The 22,701-nt window shown below is 42.2% G+C and overlaps 1 protein-coding gene across 2 annotated transcripts in view; it reads left to right on the top strand.

Annotated features, from left to right (window-relative positions):
- Positions 1-21,231, top strand: part of LOC117752898 (A disintegrin and metalloproteinase with thrombospondin motifs 3) — a 62,126-nt gene extending 40,895 nt beyond the window's left edge. The window contains exons 8-24 of one of the 2 annotated variants that reach the window (XM_034570626.1): positions 3,689-3,845; positions 6,119-6,224; positions 9,815-9,958; positions 10,141-10,273; positions 10,621-10,734; positions 10,924-11,072; positions 11,747-11,919; positions 12,095-12,228; positions 12,965-13,088; positions 13,362-13,442; positions 15,653-15,816; positions 15,901-16,066; positions 16,719-16,851; positions 17,039-17,246; positions 17,961-18,090; positions 19,519-19,629; positions 20,067-21,231. In XM_034570626.1, coding sequence (XP_034426517.1) covers positions 3,689-3,845; positions 6,119-6,224; positions 9,815-9,958; positions 10,141-10,273; positions 10,621-10,734; positions 10,924-11,072; positions 11,747-11,919; positions 12,095-12,228; positions 12,965-13,088; positions 13,362-13,442; positions 15,653-15,816; positions 15,901-16,066; positions 16,719-16,851; positions 17,039-17,246; positions 17,961-18,090; positions 19,519-19,629; positions 20,067-20,632 — 2,793 coding nt within the window. In that variant the 3' untranslated portion in view covers positions 20,633-21,231. The remainder of the gene's footprint in view (positions 1-3,688; positions 3,846-6,118; positions 6,225-9,814; positions 9,959-10,140; positions 10,274-10,620; positions 10,735-10,923; positions 11,073-11,746; positions 11,920-12,094; positions 12,229-12,964; positions 13,089-13,361; positions 13,443-15,652; positions 15,817-15,900; positions 16,067-16,718; positions 16,852-17,038; positions 17,247-17,960; positions 18,091-19,518; positions 19,630-20,066) is intronic. The other variant, XM_034570627.1, reaches the window with a different exon arrangement.
- Positions 21,232-22,701: the final 1,470 nt, after the last annotated feature.

Raw genomic sequence — 22,701 nt, 5'->3', positions numbered from 1 at the left:
CTAGCCTTCTGTGTTCTGTTCTCCAGCTCAGTGCTTATGTAAATCTTTAATGTAAATACTGTAAACAGCTGAGCATCTTGGGAAGGTGAAAGAAAAGAACCGACTAACATAGGACCTTTTTGTTTTCTGGAAAAAGTTTGCATGTGCAGTTTGCGTTTTATTTTTGTTCAATTTAACTTCGGAGCACACTTGTCTTCATGTCCTTGTTGCCACAAAGCCTCCGTCCACACTTCTACCTGCTCAGCCTTTTTTGTCACAGATTGGCCCTCATTGACAGGGCAACACACACTGACCGATGTAAGTACCTATTTTTATTCAACCTTTAATAATTCCAAATATGTTTACCCTTTAATTACAACTGTGTGGCTTCTCTTTTGTTTTTCATCAACTTATTACAAAAGGTTTTTGAAAACCCTCATATTTGCATTGTGCCGTAGCTAAAATCAGCACGTCAGCAGTATTTCTTCCAGTTTACATTCAAATTAAAGCACCACTGCTGCGTTTGCTGGAAGACAATTCAACTGGGTGGACTAATGTATTGAGGTAGTGACTCATTTTGTTTCTGTGCTTTTTAAAAGGTGTCTCCCACACCAGCCATCGTGCAGTTGACTGTCCCACTGCCTGAAACCCCACGTTTGATTGTAGTTGGTAAGTTTGTGATTTTTCGTGGAAATGAAATATGGACGACTACACTCTTCTACAAATTGCATCTAAATTAGTTATAAAGTTCAACAATGCAGAACATTAAAAACAGAAAAAAAAGTTGTTGAAAGAACTGTAATATTGTCTTTTTCATAATACCCGACTCAAAATGAGCTATTTCCTAATTATTGTGCATTCATCTTTTTCAGGACCAGTGACCCAGACAAACCAGTTATGGATGATGAGCATGTAGAAAAAAGAGATGCTGTGTGAGGGAACATCCTTTGTGCCTGGGCTCATTGTATTCTTCTCCTCCTACAATTTCAACCTTCAGTATCAACTTGATGCAGCATGAACACTGGGATTTATTCAAAGGCAGGAGCTTTTTTAAAGATACTTCACCACACAGCGTGATTCATACACAGTATTAATAGAGGAAGCAATAATGTAATTACCCGTTGGCTGTTACTAGACTAATGGACAGACATTATTGCTGACTCTCTTAATACTGTTGTTGCTGCTCTTCCTTTTTAACGTCATCACTGGTTTGATCACATGTTTCAATATTCTGCATCACTACACTGTCACGGAAAGACTCGTGCTTGATACGTCACGTTTATAGATTGATATCTCCTGGAATAATCCTTTGGTCGTTCTGCATTGTTTTTCAGAACCTGCATTTATCCTGAGAGAGGCGAGAAAGAGACTCAGGAGAAGGTGCGAAGCAAGAAGAGAGGGAAGACGGTCAATAACAAGGCAACGTCAGTGAATCAACGCGTCAGCGCGCTCATCAAGAAGCTGAATGACTTCACGTGGTACTTTTGGCTGATTCTTCCACAGACGCACACACACTTATTCACTCACTCACTGACAATAAACTGTTTATTGTCTCATTCTAACTGAAATGTCCAGCCAAAGAAAAGGAGGAAGGAGGAAGAGTAAAGGAGAGTTAAGGTTCAGGTCAAGTTTTGCTTGTGTTGTACTGGTGACATATTTTTGTATTAATAAATGTTTTAAAAGGAACTAAGAAGTATTGTCCCTTTGTCATTTTTTCATAGTAGTAATTTTATTTTTATTTTTATTATTATTATTATTATTATTATTATTATTATTATTATTATTATTATTATTATTATTATTATGAATAAATGCAGGGTTCACTGTGAATTGAAATACATACTGTAAATATGGAGAAAATCTGTTACCAGTATTGTGTTGTAAATTCACAAAGTTAAGAACTGCACATTTAAAAACAGTAAGAAGCTGTAAATAGTACAGTACTACTAGTAATAGTACAGCAAGTGAAATACTGGGAACTTACGTTGAAAAACAGTGTAATCATCCCAGTGTTATCATGTGTTTATGATGCAGAGCACAGTCATTCAGAAATAGCTCCATCTTGTTTGTATTACCATAAATGAATATTCAGAAGTAGACGCTGCTTGTTTCAGTATCTCATATTGACAATAGATTAGCGACAACAGATTTTTTCTTTTTTCATTTCAGCCAGGAGACACATAAAGACAAACTAATGAGAAGGGTTCTTATATGGTACTTCCTGGCCTTTGCTAAGGTTCATATCCTACTGTGGTTTAACTGCATGTATTTCTAGTTTGCTGTTGACCAAAGTAAAAAAAATCATTGCATATATATTATTTCCCCCTACTACAGTATTTTAACTGTATCACCTTGGTTGTTGGAAAGCTGCAAAATCTGTAGTAATGCAGATAAAACGAAACATCTGATACGCGGTGACAGACTCATTGTTTGCTGTACTCGTACACTCATCTTTCCTCAAGTGCGGCCTGGAGACTACAGGGTATTTTACATTTGCTCTTCTTCGGTGTGGTTTCCAAAGCAGAGACATTGTGTTTGCACAGCACCAATTAGATGTGCTCAGACATGTTGAATGTGTCAACGGCCCGGCTCTTGCAGCGCGCACACACACACACATACACACACACACACACACACACACACACACACGTTGGGGAGAAGAACGATAAATGTTTTGCCAGTTCCCCCGGATCCTTTCATTCCATTTACCCCCGCCTCACACATTGTGCATGAGCAGTGTTGTTGTTGTCAATCACCGCACAATTTCATCCTCGACTCAGCCTTGTTGACGAAGCGGATAAAAGTAAAACACAGCAGACAAAGAAAAAAACCCTGAAAAAAAACGATTCTGTTTCTCTCTGCAATCGTAAATCAACTGTGACACCTGTAACACACAAACACTCCACCAGTCACTTCTGCCTACAATGACAGTGGAGTTCAAAAGGGTTTGTTCACCTAAAGATGAATATTCACCCAGCACTGTGCCGATGGAGGGGTGGGGTAAGAGGTTCGGTCCACAAAACACTTTTGGAGTTTCAGGGGTAAACAGCGTCGCAGCCAAATCCAATACAACTGTGAAGTAACTGTGCGACCTCTTAAACATAAAATGTCTCCATGCTGCTCGTGTGGTGTCATCCAAGTGTCCGCAAGCCCCGACATTCAAATTCTACTCGAAACGGCGTCGTATACACCGTTTTTTTAAGCCTAAATGTCGGGCTGAGGAAAACATTTAGGCTAAAACATGGTGTTAATGACGCCGTTTCAAGTTGAATGGTATATCGACATATTGGACCCAAAAATACACAGAAAGAACCGTAAAATCCAATTTTTCTGTAAAAACCACAAACATGCTCAATGGTCCCAGCTTTGATTCTCTGACTAATGATTAGTTGTGTGGACAGGAAAAGACGAATGGAGCCTAAACTCAATCAATCGAGTCCCATTTATAGATTTTTGTATATTTTTTTTCGCCGAGCAGATGTTCTCCACTTTGTGATTCTCCCAGGGAAATCGATCTAAAAGTTATCTCCATCCATAAATGCTGAGACGTCGCTGTCTTTCACCTCAGTGAGAGCGATGGCCTTTAAATAGGGAACTGATAAAGTGAGCAATTTGTTTTCTATTCACTCCTTGATTGGTAACCCCCCCCCCCCCCCCCCCCCCCCCCCCCCCCCCCCCCCCCCCCCCCCCGCTTCTTGTGCTTCCACAGTCGATTAGCCTGATCGAGCGTGGCAACCCATCCCGCAGCCTGGAGCAGGTGTGCCGGTGGGCCAACACGCAGCAGCGCCGCGACCCCGACCACGCCGAGTACCATGACCACGCCATCTTCCTGACAAGGCAAGATTTTGGTCCTGCAGGTATGCAAGGTACTGTATTTTTCTCGATCGAGGACTGTGCAGACTGAGTGCTGATATCTGCTTCCGTTCACACTCAGGGGTTTGGCTTCAAGTCTTGGCCCAGGTAAGGTCAATGGAAACTTAAAAAAAAAACAAGCTGAGGCTGCAGCTGAGGTCACGAACCCAATTCTGGCAGCGGCGACCTCACAGGAGACCGATTATCAAGCAGCTTTCCAAAACCTTGCTGACTTGACATTGTGGCCACCCTGGTTATGAAAAATGTATTTTGCTGAAGAGGATTTATTTTTGGCATGTAGAGAAAAACAGAAATGATGATAATAGATGGTCATTTATGTTATCTAACTGTTTCTTTTTTTTGTGTTTATTGAGATTACTATTATAGATCATTCTGAATCCTAATAACACATGTATGCATCCACCGGGAGCAGTTTTGCATCATACATGTTTGTTTTGTCAGTTTAGAATTTGTCTCACGCTGTATTTCTTTTTTTCAGCCCTTCAAAAACAAATTTTGAAGTGAGCAGCAAAAAAGCCGCCGCAGAAACCGGGCCCAGAATGAACACACATCCTCTGTGCTCACGCTCAATATTTTTGCAGAGACCTGTGTATATTTTTTAAAGCACACGTGTCATGTTTAGAGGACAACCAGAGGCTACCTGGTTTGCTTGTCAACCATCCCTACGTTGCCATAGCCGCTGTTGCCTTGTGTTCACAACAACGCCTGGTTTCTATGGCGCCTTGCACCGCGCTGGCCTGGACTGCGCGCCGTGTCACGGGGTCGAGAGCACACATCACGCCGTCTTGTCAAAAGTTTAGATGGTAGATTGTATATCCACACACATGATACATGGGGACGTACAGAAGAAACTTCTGTTCTTTTCACGGCGAAGCTGCAGAGCGCATGGAGACGAGCTTCTGCTGAGAATGAGTCCTCATCACTGATCTGCATCTCAGTAGCTGTCCATCTCTCTCCTCAGCTATAGAGAAATACATATATTTTTACCGGGCTGCTGCTTCTGAACCTTTTCACGTCAATGTGCAAAGTTCTCAAAGCTGCCTACTTTATAGGAATGTCACCTGCATTCCCCTGGATTCCTTGTATCTGCCTTTCAGATACGGGGTCACGCTCTACATCTGCTTTTATGTCTCACTGTTTCACTCGCAGCACTAAATACGTCCATCGACCCCGGAGCCATCAAACGTGGGAGCAGCTCTCATCAAGTCATCCGGCTGTGACCGAAATAACAGAGATAACCTGACATTCACGCTTCACCACCGGCTGCCTGCTGCTGCTTTTTTCTGCTTTTTACCTGCATGCCAAAAATGAATCTTCTGACAGTCAGAACGCATGAAAAAAAAACAAAACAGATCTGAAAGCTGCCAAAGGAAAGGCCGGCGCTTCTGAACCAAAACCCAAACGCACTAAGCTGAATCGCTGCACACCTCTTGATCGAGTTATGTTCAAATGTTTGTGCTTTGCTTTAAAGTTTGTTGTCCTGATTTACTGTGTGTGTGTGTGTGTGTGTGTGTGTGTGTGTGTGTGTGTGTGTGTGTGTGTGTGTGCGTGTGTGTGTGTTTGTGAGAAATTGATTGAACGTCTGCTGGGTAATGACGACAGGCTGCGGAGCTCGCTGTTCTGTTTTCTTTGGGGACTTTCTTTATGTTTCGTGAGGCGATGTTTGGCGCACAAGCTGTCACAGAAGGGCTGCAGGCACACACACACACACACACACACACACACACACACACACACACACACACACACACACACACACACACACACACACACATATACACGTTAAGCGAGGTCCCTTGAAATCCTGGAGATGTACTTTATATTCATTGAATGCTACTTTTCTTCCAAAGTACAGACCTAATTCAAACACCAGTGATGCTTCATCATCTGATACATCATGAACAGATGCTTTCAGTCGGAGACTCATGAGTACATCATGAGGGTTTACTGTATTTTCAAAGGGTTGCTACCTAACTGGGCCCTTATTTTTCAGATCAAAAGCAGTAAACAAGTGTAGATATGTGGTTTAATCAAGGAAAGAGACGGCAAAACCTTTAACAGCCTGTTTTTTTTTTAGAACATATAGATATATGGTCTCTCTGATGATCGTTCCCCACGTCAAGAAAAGATTGAGACCTTTACAGCGACCGCTCCTGTGTCACTTACGCTTCTTAAGTTCAACAGTGTCACATGACGAGATTATCTTTCTCTCCTTCATCCTGGTGCTTGATTATTGGGGCTGTGTGGTCTTTTTTCTCTCGCCCAGGCTACGCTCCAGTGACGGGGATGTGCCACCCACTGAGAAGCTGCACTCTGAACCACGAGGACGGCTTCTCCTCCGCCTTCGTGGTGGCTCACGAAACCGGCCACGTGTGAGTAATGGTGTGATGATGACACGGCCGGCAGAGTCTCATGGGCTCGTAATGCAACGTATATATATATATATAGCTCTGTCGTCTTTGTCATTCACTCAGTATCTACTTCATCATGTACATCTCTACAACTTGATCAGTACATGCCCATGACGCTGCGTATTGTTGTGTTGTTGAAGTGTTTATTCAATAACTTACATAACTGAGGCAACAACAAGTGGCTGTTGTTGAACTGAGCTGTATATAATTAAGTTTCTAATATTCTGCTGCCCTCATTGTAAAGAAACCCACTTCTAATATAATGTTGTCTTGTGCAACACCACTTTTAAAAGCAGTAAACATTGACTGTAAATGAATTTATATAACAATGTCACCAAACGATGAAAATTGTGAGTTTTGTTGAGGAAATTCTCGCGGTAAGACTGTTGCATGGGTGTGCATTCGATTGTGCTGCTGTACCTAATAAAGTGGCCATCATACTACTTTAATTCCTCCCCCAAAAAATCCCATAAGATTATGAGTTGTGGATGGTTTTATTGGGTGGGGCGTCATCATGGGTGGACGACCACTCTACCCCCTCAGCCACAGCCGACCACAGAGATGACAGCACACACCAAATGTAGAGGTGCTTATTGTAGTTGAGAATCAAACCTCTAAATACAAGTTGGTAATATTCTTGTGGTAGTTTTATATAATTTTCTTTGCGGGCATCAGAGTTTAACTGATTCTTTTCCTCTCATCTCAACTCAGAGATGGAGTTTCCCAAAATCATTCTATAGGTAAAGTATGTTGATTCCACTTCAGGTCACGTCCCCAGCTCCGACGGCGATGACATTTTCATTCACCATATGCTTTAAAGCTAATGCAACACTTTCTAGTATGCCCCCTGTACAGTTGCCGGCAGAAAAGTTGGCGTTTCATTTGCGGTGAGTGCACGGCTGTTGGATTTCACATTTAAGTGCTCTCGCCAAATCGATTTGGTGAAAGCTTTCTCGTGTAATGAGGATTTAAAGGTCTGTCAACTCCACCCCCCCCCTGCAAAAGCATTGAAAACTGGCCAGACAGACGTGATCGACTGTCCATCACATGAAAGAACGGGTCACTCACCTCTTCATCCTCTAACAATGGAAAGAGGACAGACTCTATATTATATCTGAGTGCTCACAGGCCTGGGGCTGTATTCATAAATCCTCCGAAAGAGCTGCTCCTGATGACGACATTTAAAGTTACCCTTAAGGGAGATGAAAAAGTGTTGGGGTTAGGGAGGAGGGCTTTTAAGAGGATTAAGAGTTTCTTAAGCAAAGGAGAAAGTGGCGATATGAAGTTACCGAAAAGTCCAGTTTATGAGCTGTGTTCTTTCCCTCAAAGAGTTGCTCTCCAGTTGAGTTTTCTGCTTTGTTTTATTCCATCACTCTTTGCTTGTTTGTTGATTTACACATCAACCAATGCTGCTATTTATATAGAAGGAATCATACGTTCAGCCATCGACCCTGGATTAAATACTAAAATTACCCTTTTCACCTTTTCTTTCACTTTCTTTCAAACTCCAGTGAACAGGGTCGACTTGCAGTAAAAAACAGAAAAGCCAAAATTGGTAAATTAAAGTATTTTAATTTTTCCATTGTGAATCAGTGAAAACTGAAAAGAGTGATGAATGTTATAAATTATTTGATAAGAATATAACAGCTTATCGACCTGGAAGTTAAACAAAGTATCATCTTGACGTCACTGCTTCACAATCTCCTGTAAACACGGTCTTACTCATCAGACGTTCAAACCCCAGTGACAATAATGAGACTCACAGTGTGACTTCAGCTAATTAAGATCTAACAGACGGCTGAACAGATTATAAATTATAAATGATGAGTCACTGCTAACAATCCAGATAACCATTCATAGAGGAGATATGTGATTGATGTCACGTGGAATATGTGCACACATCTCATCCAGACACTTTAATCAGCACACTGACTCTCACCTTTATCCCAGATGTCGAAAAAAATGAGAGGGTAAATACTGTGCTGTGCAGATGGATGATCTCCATCCATCAATTTATTGTGTGCATGGTGTGAGGCAAGTAATTAACCTCTGAACGCGTCCACAGTTTACCAACGCAGCCCTTAAGTGCACCAGACTGACAGTGACGATTTGTTTTAAATGGAAAAGCAACCAAATCTGAGATCTGCTCCATAGTCCCTGTTGCTGTTCATTAATATTATCCAATTCAATTTCAAATGCTCCCATCATACGAGGCATGACTTCAGTTCATCTCATAATAAAACCCATGTGCCTTTTCTGTGATATGTGCTCCTGGTCTCCATTGAGGTGTGTGGTAAACTGCAGGGTGAGAATTCCGCCGTGTTTTCCTCGTGCACGCTGGGAAATCCTGTTCAGCTTTTAATGATCCTGAACAGGATAAAAGTTGGATGATATTTTATTGCAATAAAGCTGCACACTAGAAAAGAGGAAACCCCACACAGCTGCTTTTTGAGTAAAAAGTGAAAAGCCTTTATTATAGTGTTTCTGTCAGACACACAAACACACACCCACGTTCGCACAAAGGTGACGACTAAAGGAGCACAGTCTTGAGCTTGCCGCCTTACAACGGTAACGTACAATAACAGATGACGTAAATGAAAACAAGCGATGTATAGAATTCCAGTTGGCCGGTTTATTGACTTAAAGCAGCTTTAATCAATAGTTCTTCACATGACTTTTTCCAGGTGAAGAGGTCTTCATGTAATTATTAACCCTTCGTCTGACGCCTCTGCTCATCTCGACAAGCATTTTTCAAATATTCTCATCACACAGGGATATTGTGTTTTTTTTATTATTAATGGCAGACAAAGTTAGCGACTTGCTCGCGAAGACACGAATATATCACTGACCACGCCAGCTACAGATAAACGTAATTTATTGCAGGATATCTCTCTAACAAGTCTTCTAGGATGATCAGAGCCACATGCCCCAAATAAAAGGAACTGCTGCCCAATCCCGTTTTAATTGGTTGTTTTTTTGTTCTGTGCATATTCTGGTTGTATCTTTCTCTCTGTAACTGTAACCTCCAGTAATTGAGACAGATATCAAAGTAAAGACCGGCTGTGGGTCTCAGTCCACAGAACCTTGAAGCTGCGCCACCGCTGCTGCACAAATAGCTGTTCAAGTGTTTATTCAAAGTTCAGTGAAGCTCGACTCAGTACGCAGAACCCTGAACATGAAAATCGTGCTTTTGACGTGATCGACAATGCACACACTCACATAAATGAGTCACAGCCAGCACACATTTTGCAAAGGAATCAGAGCTTGCATTGTGACATTACTTGCATTGGGAGTATCATCTCCCATCCGGCCCGATGTTACTTTGAATTATCTTGAACACAATCGCTCAAATCTTTCTTCAGGGAATTACCTCATATTTTGACCAGTTGTCCCTTTTACTCAAGGATTTTATTTCCTCAGAGTATCAGTGATTAATGATATGTGTGATTAATGCTAATGTAATTTAATCATTCGAATGAGGAGACATCTGATCTGAAGTGTCTGCGAGAATATCCCCTCCTATTCAATAAACCTTCTCCTCCTTCCGTCAGGCTGGGCATGGAGCACGACGGCCAGGGCAACCGCTGTGCTGATGAGACCAGTATGGGGAGCATCATGGCGCCACTCGTCCAAGCGGCTTTCCACCGCTATCACTGGTCGCGATGCAGCAAGCAGGAGCTCAATCGATACATACAGTACATTGTGCTTCTCCAAATCCATGATTTCTCCTGATTGCGTATGGGCGTAATGCTGGGACACCTTATGTGTGAAGCGGCTCTATGTGTTATCGATTTTTTTCTATTTAAAGAATTTTCTCCTTCATCTCTCCAAAGACCTCACGGCACATTTATGACTGTCATTCTCGTCTTCTGCTCAGCTCGTACGACTGCCTGCTGGATGATCCCTTTGAGCACAAGTGGCCCAAGCTTCCCGAGCTCCCCGGAATAAATTACTCCATGGACGAGCAGTGCCGATTTGACTTTGGCGTCGGTTATAAAATGTGCACAGCCGTAAGTCTCGCACACCAATAACACCAAGTTATTGATTCGTCCGCTCTCGAGTCAACTGAAACTCTGAGGTCCCCTCTCATCGACAATCATCACCTCACAAGGGATCAAAATAAAATGAGATGACACTACTGTATAAATGCAGAATATATTAAGGCTTTTCACATGGGATTGGCTCAGAGGCAACAATTTCCTATAGAAAATCACAAATGTGTCTCTGATGAGTATTAAACGTTTCAGGCGCCTCATCTTAGCGAGGTACAGTAACGGTGGATTTTCCTCCTGCAGCATGACGACTCTTACGCTCATGAATATTCCCAACAAGAATAACTCGCTGTTTTCTCATTTAGTTTCGAACCTACGACCCTTGCAAGCAGCTGTGGTGCAGTCACCCCGACAACCAGTACTTTTGTAAAACTAAAAAAGGACCTCCAGTGGATGGGACGGAGTGTGCACCAGGAAAGGTGAGGAATGTCTCTGAATCTGCTTCAAATGATCAGTTTCATTGCACAATAATTGCAAAGCGGAGCTCTCTAAAGAAACGAAGTCGAGACAATAAAAAGAAAAGCTGGACACGGCTTCAAAGTCGGTAGTTTGAGTTTTACAATCTTTCTTTCAGTCTTATAGGTCTGTCTTTTCTCTTGTCTTCTCAGTGGTGCTTCAAGGGCCATTGCATCTGGAGATCGAGCCAGCAGCCTCAGGGCCACGATGGGAGTTGGGGCTCCTGGTCAAAGTTCGGCTCTTGCTCCAGGACCTGCGGCGGTGGCGTTCGCTCCCGCAGCAGACAGTGCAACGACCCTCCGTGAGTAGCGAGGGGAACTGACTCTCTGTGGTTCATCCAAGAGAGGATGACGGCATACTGTCAAATGTAACTGGATACTAGATCCTGCTGTTGATGCGGAGTGTGAGCCACTATACACTAACTCCATTTAAGTTCTATTTTTTAATGTCATAACATTTTCCATTTTCAATGCATCCCCACGGGTTGTAATCAAGCATTTATCTTCAGGCAAGACTTCAGATAATGGCTTAATTTATTCTGTGGTGTAATGCAAAGTAAGTGGGTAGTAGAGATTTGACAAAACATGCTGTTCAAGCACAGGACTCCCTCACAATACAATACACAAAGGGAAGCTCACATCTGGAACACAATAACACCCTCAGAAAACAAAAATTATATGTTTTGGGGAAAAAAACATTGCGCCTTCCACTTGTGAAGCTTTCTTTTAATGATTTTCTTAACATAAATATTAAATTAATTTCAGTTCAGTTTCCATTCAACATGGCTTTGATTTCTTTTTCCAGTTTATCCTCTTTATAAATTACTATAATATGCTCGAGAAAGGATTTTCAATGCATGTGTAGAATGAGGGAGGATCAGATTTCAACCTAAGAACTTTGAAATCATCCCCTGAAGATCAAACCTTTAGAATGTCACGCTGGTAAACGTGGTTTCGTGTTTTCGTGTCGGTCCAGGCCTGCCTACGGGGGTCGAGATTGCCCCGGCTCGACTTTTGACTACCAGATGTGCAACACCGAGGAGTGTGCTGGACCTTACGAGGACTTCCGTGCTCAGCAGTGCGTCCAGAGGAGCAACAAATACCACAAGAACATCAAGCACACCTGGCTGCCATATGAGCACCCAGATGGTAAGTCTGTGAAGGGTGATGCAAGGTTGGCTCGCTCTCTCCGAGGTCAGCCAAAGCAACAAGTCGACGCTGGGTGTTTTGCAGGAGCCGCTGCTTCCGTGCCGTTATCTGACTTGTGTTCTTCGTGCTGTTGTCGGAGATCTGAAACGAGGGGTGTGTGTTTCTTTGTTTTCAGAGGGCCGCAAGTGCGAGCTGAGCTGCAAGTCAAAGGAAACAGGAGAGGTGGTGTTCATGAACCAGGTGATGCATGATGGGACCCGCTGCAGCTACTCAGACCCCTTCAGCGTGTGCGCTCGAGGAGAGTGTCTGGTACGTCTTTTACGAAAACGCCGTGCACCGACAAACACAAATACAGCCCGTTTTAAAATATACAGTATAAAATACTATGGTTCATTACTTTAAAAAAATCTGTAAACTGCAATTTCTCCTCTTCCTTCACTGAGAAATCCTAAACCAATGAATAATTTAAGAATGACTAAATGTCACATTCAAGGTTTAGCGCAGAGAAGAGTTCCTCCCTCAGCAGATTCGAACTCTGTGCGCACACCGTCCTGTACAGTCAAGGTCGAACACCAGAGAGGGTGTCGCATTGTTTTTTATTCATTTATTTCAGCTCTGTATTGAATCTGACTTTCGAGTGCATTATTATTGTTACGTATAATTATAGCTATTATTAATATAATAATAGTAATTACGACTGGGCCTTAACCATTTTTTAAATTGTGCTTTGATAATAAAGTGGTGCCCTTGGAAAGAGCTGCAGGGATATTTGTTAACTAAACTGTGAGTAATCGTGAACGCTGCTCTCTTTGCTCCAACACAAACACACACAGACATTATTTTGTCTCAATTTTCACCTTGGGCATAAAGTTGGGATTTTCGCTGTCGCAGGCCTGTCCCGCACTGTTTTGGCTGCGCTCTGTTATGTCTGGGTGTGTTTCCACTACGTATCATCTTAAACCTAAGACTGTGTAAAAGTCAGATGCAGATTTGATTGACTATCTCCCCCCCACCCCCCACCCCCGCCCCCCGCCCCACTTCACAGCACGTTGGCTGCGACAAGGAGGTCGGCTCCTATAAACAAGAGGACAAGTGCGGAGTGTGCGAGGGGGACAACTCACACTGTCGCACCGTGAAGCTGACGCTCACCAAGACGCCAAAGAAGAACGGTAATCATCAACTGTGCGGACAGAGAACTGCTGAGATCAGCGGCTCTGTCTCACAGGAGTCATGATATTACACGGCTTATCCCGAGGCCTTAAACACATCGTCTCTGTCTGCTATGACGGACCACAGCCTGTATCCCAAACCATCATCAAAGGACAACATTTTCAGTCTCAGTGTCTTGATTCAGAAATAATTGGCTGCTATTACAGCCCAGAATAAGTCCCCACTGTTTAAGGCTCCCGGCTGAACCTTGCTGCGTCTCTTTGTCTTGTCAGGAATGCTGAAAATGTTCGACATCCCAATAGGAGCTCGCCACATTGTTATTGAAGAGAACGACACCTCCCCTCACATCATCGGTGAGTGTTTTAACCCTGGAAGACAAAAGAAGTGGGGTGTGATTATAATGTCATAACACAAGTCCATTTTTTAAAAGATTTCATGTGTGTGAATGGGATTGAGATTGCATTACTACCGAGTAGTGGACTTCCCAGTTGTTACTCACTCCAACAGGGGACTCAGAGTTTTCCAGCACATACCCAACACCCTGCTCCCGTCTCTCTGGAATCTCTGGACTGCTCTGAGGCTGCAAGGGTCAATTGTACGAGGTTCAGGGAAGGATGTGACGTTGTGTTGAACACTGAGGTCAAACTGCATGGTCAAAAACTCTGTGTAATTCCTAAATTATTTCTTACCGATGAAAAATCACTCGATATACCTTAGACACAATCACTACTTGCCAGATAATACCAACTAGTTTTTAAACCAACCACTTTATCATGTTTTATATCAATTGATATTTTTCAGTCAGTGTGACGTTGGATTATTTATGGGGGTTTTGTACAGCCTGTAGATTGCACAATAGGGTTCAGTGAAGTCCTACACCCAAAGTGAAGTATCTAAGAGATCCAGCTTTTAAGTGTCTGATCAAATTGCTCAGGGACTGAATTGAAATGTTGAATTGAATCATTTTAATGCCTGAAGAACACAAAAGGTCTAAGAAACTGTTTAAATGGTACTGACAAAGCGGCTTTTAGTGCAACGATGAACTCCGTACATTTTCCTAAATGTTTCCAGAGGGGCTGTATCTGAGAACGCAAACATCTCAGTCAGTTGCTGCGTACAGTAAAACATTTGTGTGAGAGACTCTGAGAATTTCCTGCTGCGTTCGTCATACTGTATGTGGAAGGCAAACTCCGAAAGATTTCCGGACCCAATTTTCCAAACATTTTCCGGTGCTCATGTCTGGAAACGGCTCAGATAATAACCACAACCTTGATGTTTTTATCCTCATACCGTTTCTCAGAAGCCCCACTAAAAAAATGACTCCATAGCACTTTAGTGAGTAAAGTGAGGATTGTTTTGGGACATGCTGAAGATAAAAAAAAAAAGAAATCTGTGGTGGAGAAGAGGTTTATGCCGCAGAGAAGTGCACTGTATGAAATCTACTGTAACCACTGTGAATCCACTCTGGCTTCATCTGCATTCCTCTATGAAGGAGCGAGTTTTCAGAGCTAACTTTGAAGCTCTAAGGGCATATTTGAAAAAAAGAGAGTTTCAGGACGGTTCATAATCAAACAGAATGAAGAAATATAAGGTTATATATATATATATATTTACTTTACAGTATCTGTAGCCAGAAGGGATGCCCCCTGTGGTGTTTTGCATTACACACACTTTTGACACAGTTATACACTGAAAGGCTTTCAGAAGCACATTTCTATTCAAGTCACAAGGTAAAGTGGGTGAGGAAAAGGCTCCAGCAGCGCCTGTGTTTTCTATGCCGGATCGGAAAAATCAAACATTATTAAATCAACATGCTGCACTGCTTCCTAAATTCCATCTTAATGTAACAAACACCATTAATGTGATTAGCTTTTTAACAAGGAATGAGAAAACGACAAACACAGCTTGTTTTGCAGCGAAACTTCTTTGTGTATTATTTCCCTCGGGGGGGGGGGGGGGGGATATGTGACATGCAATTAGCAAGTGCCAACGTGAAAAGAACAAAATGACATCTGATCGGCGATAGAATGTCACGTCAATGAGATTGACTGTAGCTGAGCAGTTGGAACATTGCATGGATAATTCATAGGTACAGTAAATGCAGTTTGCAGCACAATGCATGTCACTACGTCTCCAGGTCAATCAGTAAATCCCATTTTATTCGTATAGCCCCTATTCACAAATCACAGTATGTGAAGTGGCGACGGACTGGTCTTCTTTGTGCTCTCAGCAGCTCTCTCTCTGTGAGTCCAGATCTCCGGGGCGTTGAGCCAAACCCTCCCTCTCCTCTCTTCTCCGCTGTTTTCCTTTCTGGCTTCGATTAGCTCATGGGAAGAAGAGATGACACACAACTTGGAGGAATTACTGTTGGCTAACCACAACGCCAAACATCTCAAAATACATACTGACACGTTCCCCCTTCTTAAAGGAAAACACTGTGTTGTGTGGCAAAGGACGTTTGATCCAGAAATTCTGTTTGATTCTTCAGACGAGTAATAAATGCGACTAAAAACTATGTTCTTTTCCACCGCACATGCATAAAATACCTTTTCCTTCATTACAGCTGTGAAGAATCAAGTTACTGGGAACTTCATACTGAATGCAAAGAGTGAGGACGCTGAGTCGAAGACCTTCATCGAGAACGGTTTACAGTGGGAGTATTCCATGGATGATGAGAAGGAGACCCTGAAAACAACTGGTCCTCTGCACGAGGGCATCATCGTTCTGGTTAGTGGGACTCAATCATGTACTTTTACATTGCTTTTTCACCATCTATCTATATCAAATAAAAGTTTTTCCTCTTTGTTGCAGGTTATTCCGCAGGAGGAAGATACAAAAGTCAGCTTGACGTATAAGTATATCATACACGAGGACCTGTTACCGCTTATCACCAACAACAATGTACTTCTAGCCGAACTGGACACCTACGAGTGGGCATTGAAGAGCTGGTCTCAGTGCTCCAAACCATGTGGCGGAGGTCAGCGAGTTGAAAAACGCACACAAAAAAAACACAGGCACTCAGTAGAGCACATACTTCCGCCAAGGCCGAACAGCCCCCTTAAATCAAATCAAGCTGCACCAAAGTGCTCACACTCATAGATTTCATCAAGATCCATGATTTATGCCCTGGGAAGACAGTGAAAATGTTTTTTTAATATCTCTGTTATGCAATGTTAAAGAAAGTTACAAAAAAAAGTGCCCAGATCCTCACCAAAGTTAATTGGGTCCTTCCACCACATGAAACTAGTCTTGTGTTTGTGTAGTTTCCGTCATGTCATTGTTATAACTGGTCTGCAAGGGACTGGCAGCTTGAATGCTTGAGACGAATTCTAAATTAATCTATGAGCAACTGATAATCATTTAAATAATTTTCGCAAACTGAAAAACGATTGCTATTTCTATTTTTTTTCTAATATGACGATTTTCTACTTGTGTGATTTTAATTGAATATCTGTAGATTTGTTACTTTTTGGGCTCGAGATGCCTGAAAGTAATCAGTCGTTGTAGCCTCCGTTTAAATGCATCGAGAGTGCAACGATGGTTGGTTTTCGGATTTCACTATTTCACTTAAACTACATGTCTGTATGACCTCGCTGAAAGATTAATGATGTCATGTTTCCACCCCGCAGGCATACAGTACACAAAATACGGCTGCAGGAGAAAAAGTGACAGTCGCTTGGTGCATCGTAACTTTTGTGAAACCAGCAAAAAGCCCAAACCCATCCGCAAACGCTGCAATGTGCAAGAGTGCAGCCAGCCAACGTGAGTGACCTGCAGCTATTTACGGTCTATCCATACTGATGTTTTTCTATGGCTAATACAGCATTAACAATGGTTATAATAGCTTTCCCTCTAAATGTCAACCCTAGTATAATGTATGCAATTATTGAGGGAACATTAGTACAATCTTGACTAGCGACGGAGACATGGAGACTCGCTGTGCTGACAGGTGGGTGGTGGAGGAGTGGACTCCCTGCAGTAAGACTTGCGGGAAGCTTGGCTACCAGACCAGGGTGGTGCAGTGCATGCAGGCGCTCCACAACGGCACCAACCGGCCCGTCCACAGCAAACACTGCACCGAGAACCGTCCGGAGACGAGGAGGGCGTGTAACCACACTACATGCCCCGCCCAGTGGAGGACAGGGGCGTGGTCTCAGGTAAGGGGGGGTTTAAAGTCAAACAATGGACTGTAGATGGACAACATGTGTCTCCATCGCCCCCTGGTGTCTGGCTGTAAAACGTTATAAAACTGCCTCCTCCATGTTAGTTAAAGTAAAAGCTACTGTGCAGAGTCTGGCTCTAAATGCGCAAGATGCCAGTGTTTGTATCCGGGATATTTTGGCTTCATTTTTGTGCAATGGAAGGAAGTGGAGACACGTCGTCCACCTTTATATACAGTCTGAGAGTCAAACCTAGCCTGGTTCTATCGCAGATTCACGCATCACTATGTTAAAAGAATGTATCACACAAAGTGCTTTGCACACAGAGGTCAGTTTTCCTAAATATTTACACAAAGAAACTGCCAGGTGTAACCGTGTGTACGTAACTGAACTAGCTAACTGGCAGCTAACGTTTGTTTGTCATAGACACACTCCATGTAACCTAACTTGATTTCCATTCTGTGATGCTATAAATAGAAAACACTCAAACTGATTTCTAATAAAAACAAGTCTTGAGATGATTGTTGTGAAGGGGATGTGGATACTCAGGCACAACAAAGACATCAACACTGGTTCAACGAAATGACTATCGTAGTTGCTCAATGTGTTGTTGTCGGTGTTGGCATAGTGACCATGTTTGGAAGCTTAATGAATGTAGAATGAAATGTTACCGCACAGTTTGAATTATTGGCTGTGTGTCTTGTGTGTCAGTGCTCGGTGACCTGCGGCGAAGGAATCCAACAGAGGCAGGTGGTTTGCAAGGCCAGCGACAACACCATCGGAGAATGTGAGGGCGAGAAGCCGGAAACCGTCCTCATTTGCAAACTCAACTATTGTCCAGGTGAGACCCACATCCAGAGTTGATCCATTTAGTGGTTTGCTGCCCGCATTACACGCACTGATAAAGAAGCTGTCTCTGCATGAGCAAGTTGTTTCCATTTGCCAAGTGGCAAAAAAGATTTGTATGTTTTTCTGTCAGAACTAGTGGGTGGTCGTTAATGCATGCTGCATCCTGCGCATGTAGTCATAAATCCCTGGCAGTAGATTTAAGGTTTGTTCTCATGGTATGATGTTCCTCTGACTCAAAGTTAATCTCACAACCACAGAAAACTGAAAATTTGCTTACATGATAGAATTTAGCCAGAACTAACAGTTAAAACGCAGATTTAACATCGACAAACACATGAGCTACGTCAAAAATTGGCACAACAGGCCCGGATTTGGGGTTAAAGCTTTTTTCACCACCCTGTAATACTATTTACATAAACATGATTGAATACACTTTTCTGCTTCTATGATGAATCCCACCAGCTCCTCCGACTGCACTGTGTGGTCCTCCAAGTATTAAAGCTAAAGCTGAGCTCAGACGACACAGGTTTTAGCCCAGTTTCTCTCTGATTCCCCCTTTTCTGACAATCTGGGACCGTGATCAATTCCGAAGCTTTGGCACAGATTATCTGGGAACACGAGGGGTAAACAGATCCAGTCTTTCATGTTAATGCAGATGTTTTGCAAAAGAAACCCTTCCCTCAGTGTTTGGGGCCCGAATGTTGTTATAAGTCACTAAAACTGAGATTTTTACAAACTTCTGAAATGCTGATTTTTAAATACTCTGGTTTCTGTGTATCCGTGAGTACATGTAAAACGGAGCATTTGAAATCACGTGGTCACAGTGTACTTCACGCATGCCCAATATGACTTGTACCTCAGCGTTCTTCTCTGTTATTTGACAAATCGTTGATGTAGACTTTATCGCCACCTACTGGCCCGGCACACTGGATTTAGATGTTTTCTAAAACGAAGGTCGTGTGAACAGAATTTGTATTTACATATTTTTTCTTTTTAGACTTAAACCTTAAAATAGACAACCCTCGATGAACTTTAGACTTATGTGCCTGATGCAACTTGATGGGTTTTAGGACAAAGGACCTCCTTAATGGGATGTTGTCTGATCTGAAAAGATTTTTCTTCCTCTTTTGTGCACTGATGCTTCTCCCCACTTCAGCTTTTTTGTCGTGTTACTTCGCCTTCAAACAGCTGCGAGCACCATTCTGCTTCTCTGTGCAGTCAGCGAGTGGAAAATAGTGGCTTTACTGAAAAACATGAGGAAGTACAGGTTGTGCCTTTTGAATCTGTAAATAGCACCAGGCTTTATTACAGGTTTCTGAACGACTCCTCTCTGTTCTTAAAGCGAGACGTCATTGAACTTGTCTTTTTAGGAATATCTTTTGGCCTAATTTTGTCCTTTCTCTGCTGTTATCCACCCCAGGACAGCCGGTGTCTTCTCTCAGTGTTGAGACGATCGTAAATTCCACAATAAAAGCAGATGAAGCGACACGACAAAGGGTTTCTGAAAACCCCGTCCACAAAATCTCCTCAAGTAAGTCAATGTGTAATTTATCAGCAGGGGCATTTGAACTGTAGTTTACCGCTGACTCATCGAATCTATCCTCACCTTCAATATTACATCCTGGTATAACTCCCTCACCATCGACCACAAAACAAAACTTTCACGTATAACCAATCAGGCCGGAAAATAATGTCACTGTCACTGTCACTCCTATCTATCTATCTATCTATCTATCTATCTATCTATCTATCTATCTATCTATCTATCTATCTATCTATCTATCTATCTATCTATCTATCTATCTATCTATCTATCTATCTATCTATCTATCTCTATATCTATATATCTACCTTTCTTATCTCAGAAATCAGTCTTATAGATACAAACTTTAAAATCTATACTACATGAGTTTTTTTGTTTCTTCAATCTCACTCTTACTATGTGTTTTTTTCTCTTGATATTACTAGATGAGCCATGTCTGGGGGATAAATCGATTTTCTGTCAAATGGAAGTTCTGGCCCGTTATTGTTCAATCCCTGGATATAATAAGCTTTGTTGTGAGTCTTGCAACAAGAAAGAAAACCTCGCCACTCATGCCCCTGACATTGAAAATGCCCCTGTGGTCTTAGTCGAACGTGAGTCCTCCTCTCCTTCTCAATCCTCATCATCCAAAGCTCCTCTGCCTGCCACGACCCAGAGCCCGCCACAAACCACTAAAGCCATCAGCAGACGGCCATGGTCCACCGCCCCGCTGACGACCACCGCCGCCGCTGCTGAATCCTCCACATCCGCAGGTGCTGCTCTGCCCCAGGTCCCCACCAGTGCCTCCTTCCTCATAGCTGGGAAGGGAGACTCTGACCCGGGGCCTCTTCTACCTCCAGAGCCGCCACGGCCCACAGCAGACTCCAGTAGAGGTGCCTCTAAAGAGCACAGTCCGAACAGCACTTTAGGCCCAGTCACTGCCAAGTCAAGAAGGGACGATTTAGGATCCGAGAGGGACTCCAGTCACAGAACCCTGTCGGCTCAGAAATAACAGACAGTGAGCGATGCTGTGAACATGCTGCTCAGTGAGACGCTCTCATACATCAGCTCAGCCTGCGTAGCATCTGATAGACTTGCAGTCAGGCTGCAGGTATTTTCTTTTCTTTTCTTTTTTTTCCATGCCAGTGAACTGACCAGTGATGGTTACCTCATCAAATCTCCAGAGCGACCTGTGTCTCTCTGCCCTCTGTGCTTCAAATATGAAACGGAAGAAAAAAAAGTTGTCAAAACAAAGGTGCTGTAAAATAAAACGACTACAAGACGTGTTCAAAATGTGATGACTGCATTGCTACATTCATGTTTTTATCTGTGTACAGTTGTGTAAGCCTGTTTTTCTCAAGTGCATTAGAACTACTATTGAACTGGTATTGTGAACATGACTAGAGGTCAAAGGCCATGGTTGCAGGCATGCAGCTGCCAGCTATGGGGTCCTGAGTGTGCCAACAGAATATTTATAGACCACTTCACAATCTATTCATACATTTTATCTTTTACTCATTACATTATGATTAAAATTATGCATTGAAAGCCTGTTATAGATTTTTTTTAATGTATTCTGCTTTTTAAAAATATGAATGAATTAAGTGGAATGGAAAATGAAATTGCAAAAAGTATTTTAAAACCTTTTTTTATTTTATATATATATATATATATATAGTGTTTAGATTTACAAGTTTTGTAAATTCCTGACAAGACTCCATCCTGTTCTTGTTGAAGCTGAAGGTGGCGCTGTGCATTACATAACAGTGGACCAATCAGAGCACCTGTTACTATGGTAAAAAAGCACAATTTATTTAGACCAAACAAGTAATAAAATATTATTCACATTAAGATTTTGGAAGCAGTTACATTGTTGTAACAATGTCTTGGCATTGACACTCACACAGGGACCTTCTAGACATCTAGTTGCTATGAGGTTTCCAAGCAACGAGCTGAAACGCTGCATACAAGTGCTCTGTATGCCAAGCTCGGTGGCATACAGTTATCATACTAAACTAGCCACATGCTAACATTAGGCTCACATTTTTTGTGATGTCAGATCTTGTCATCTGAGGATGAAAGTGAGCGAATTACTCAAAATTTCTACAAAAGAATTGTGCACAAAATGTCGAAAATGTTTCTACATTTTTTATGGTAATTTAATGGCTGTAGCTTTTTTGAATGATTTGTCAGTTTTTTTAAATTGATAATAATACAACACTTATTAGGTCTATAATTATTTCCTCGGCACACTCCAGGTTTCATAGTCATCACTCCAGGCAGAGAGCTTCATGACATCTCTGTCCCCGGTGCTTCTTTGTTTTTAATATTGTCCGCATCCAATGTTGTGGTGATAAATCAGCGAGGATCATCCCTGCTGCAGCGTGCCCTCACAAAAAGATTTCAGAAAACAATAAATCATGATGGGGTTTTTTTTGTAAACTGATATATTTTTCAGATAATAATGTATATAGTGTAAATTTTAAGTCATGAAAAGTTGTGTTTTGCAATTGGAAAATACAGGTGATGCTGTAAGTCTGCAGACTGTGGTCGGTCATCGTGTTACACCATTCCTGCATTGCAGTCCGTAACATCATTATGTTTATTGTATAGTTCTTGTATATACATACGTGAATGAAAGCTTTAAATGTTAATATTTATTGAATTTTTAAAGTGGTATGGAGAACAAAGTAAAAGACATTTGAAAGAACCAAGATTGTTGTTATTTACTGTTGTTGTGGCTTTTTCTCTCTTGGCTTCAGTGGACATGCAGGACTATGTGCAGGGCCGTCGATAGGCAAAGCAGGGGATTGTATGGGGCCCCATGAGAACAACGACAATTTTTTTGAGAAAGCCCATAAATTGATCAACTATGTACAGAAAACTACAATGACACCATATCTGAAAGCCCCTGACCTAACTTAACAAGCTTTCTACCAAAAGTTTTTTTTATTTTAGAGGTTTGGTTGAAAACTATCACATCTTATTGCATCAGCGTGTCTGAGGATTTATGTTGTGCTTTTATAATCTCGATGACCACCCAAAGCGCTTCACAGAACAGTTTTGCCATTGCAGCACTTT

This window comes from Hippoglossus hippoglossus, chromosome 19 (genome assembly GCF_009819705.1).
Source record: "Hippoglossus hippoglossus isolate fHipHip1 chromosome 19, fHipHip1.pri, whole genome shotgun sequence".
NCBI classification, from domain to species: Eukaryota; Metazoa; Chordata; class Actinopteri; order Pleuronectiformes; family Pleuronectidae; genus Hippoglossus; species Hippoglossus hippoglossus.
Note: the sequence above shows the minus strand (reverse complement) of the source record. Positions and strands in the feature narration are given on the sequence as shown.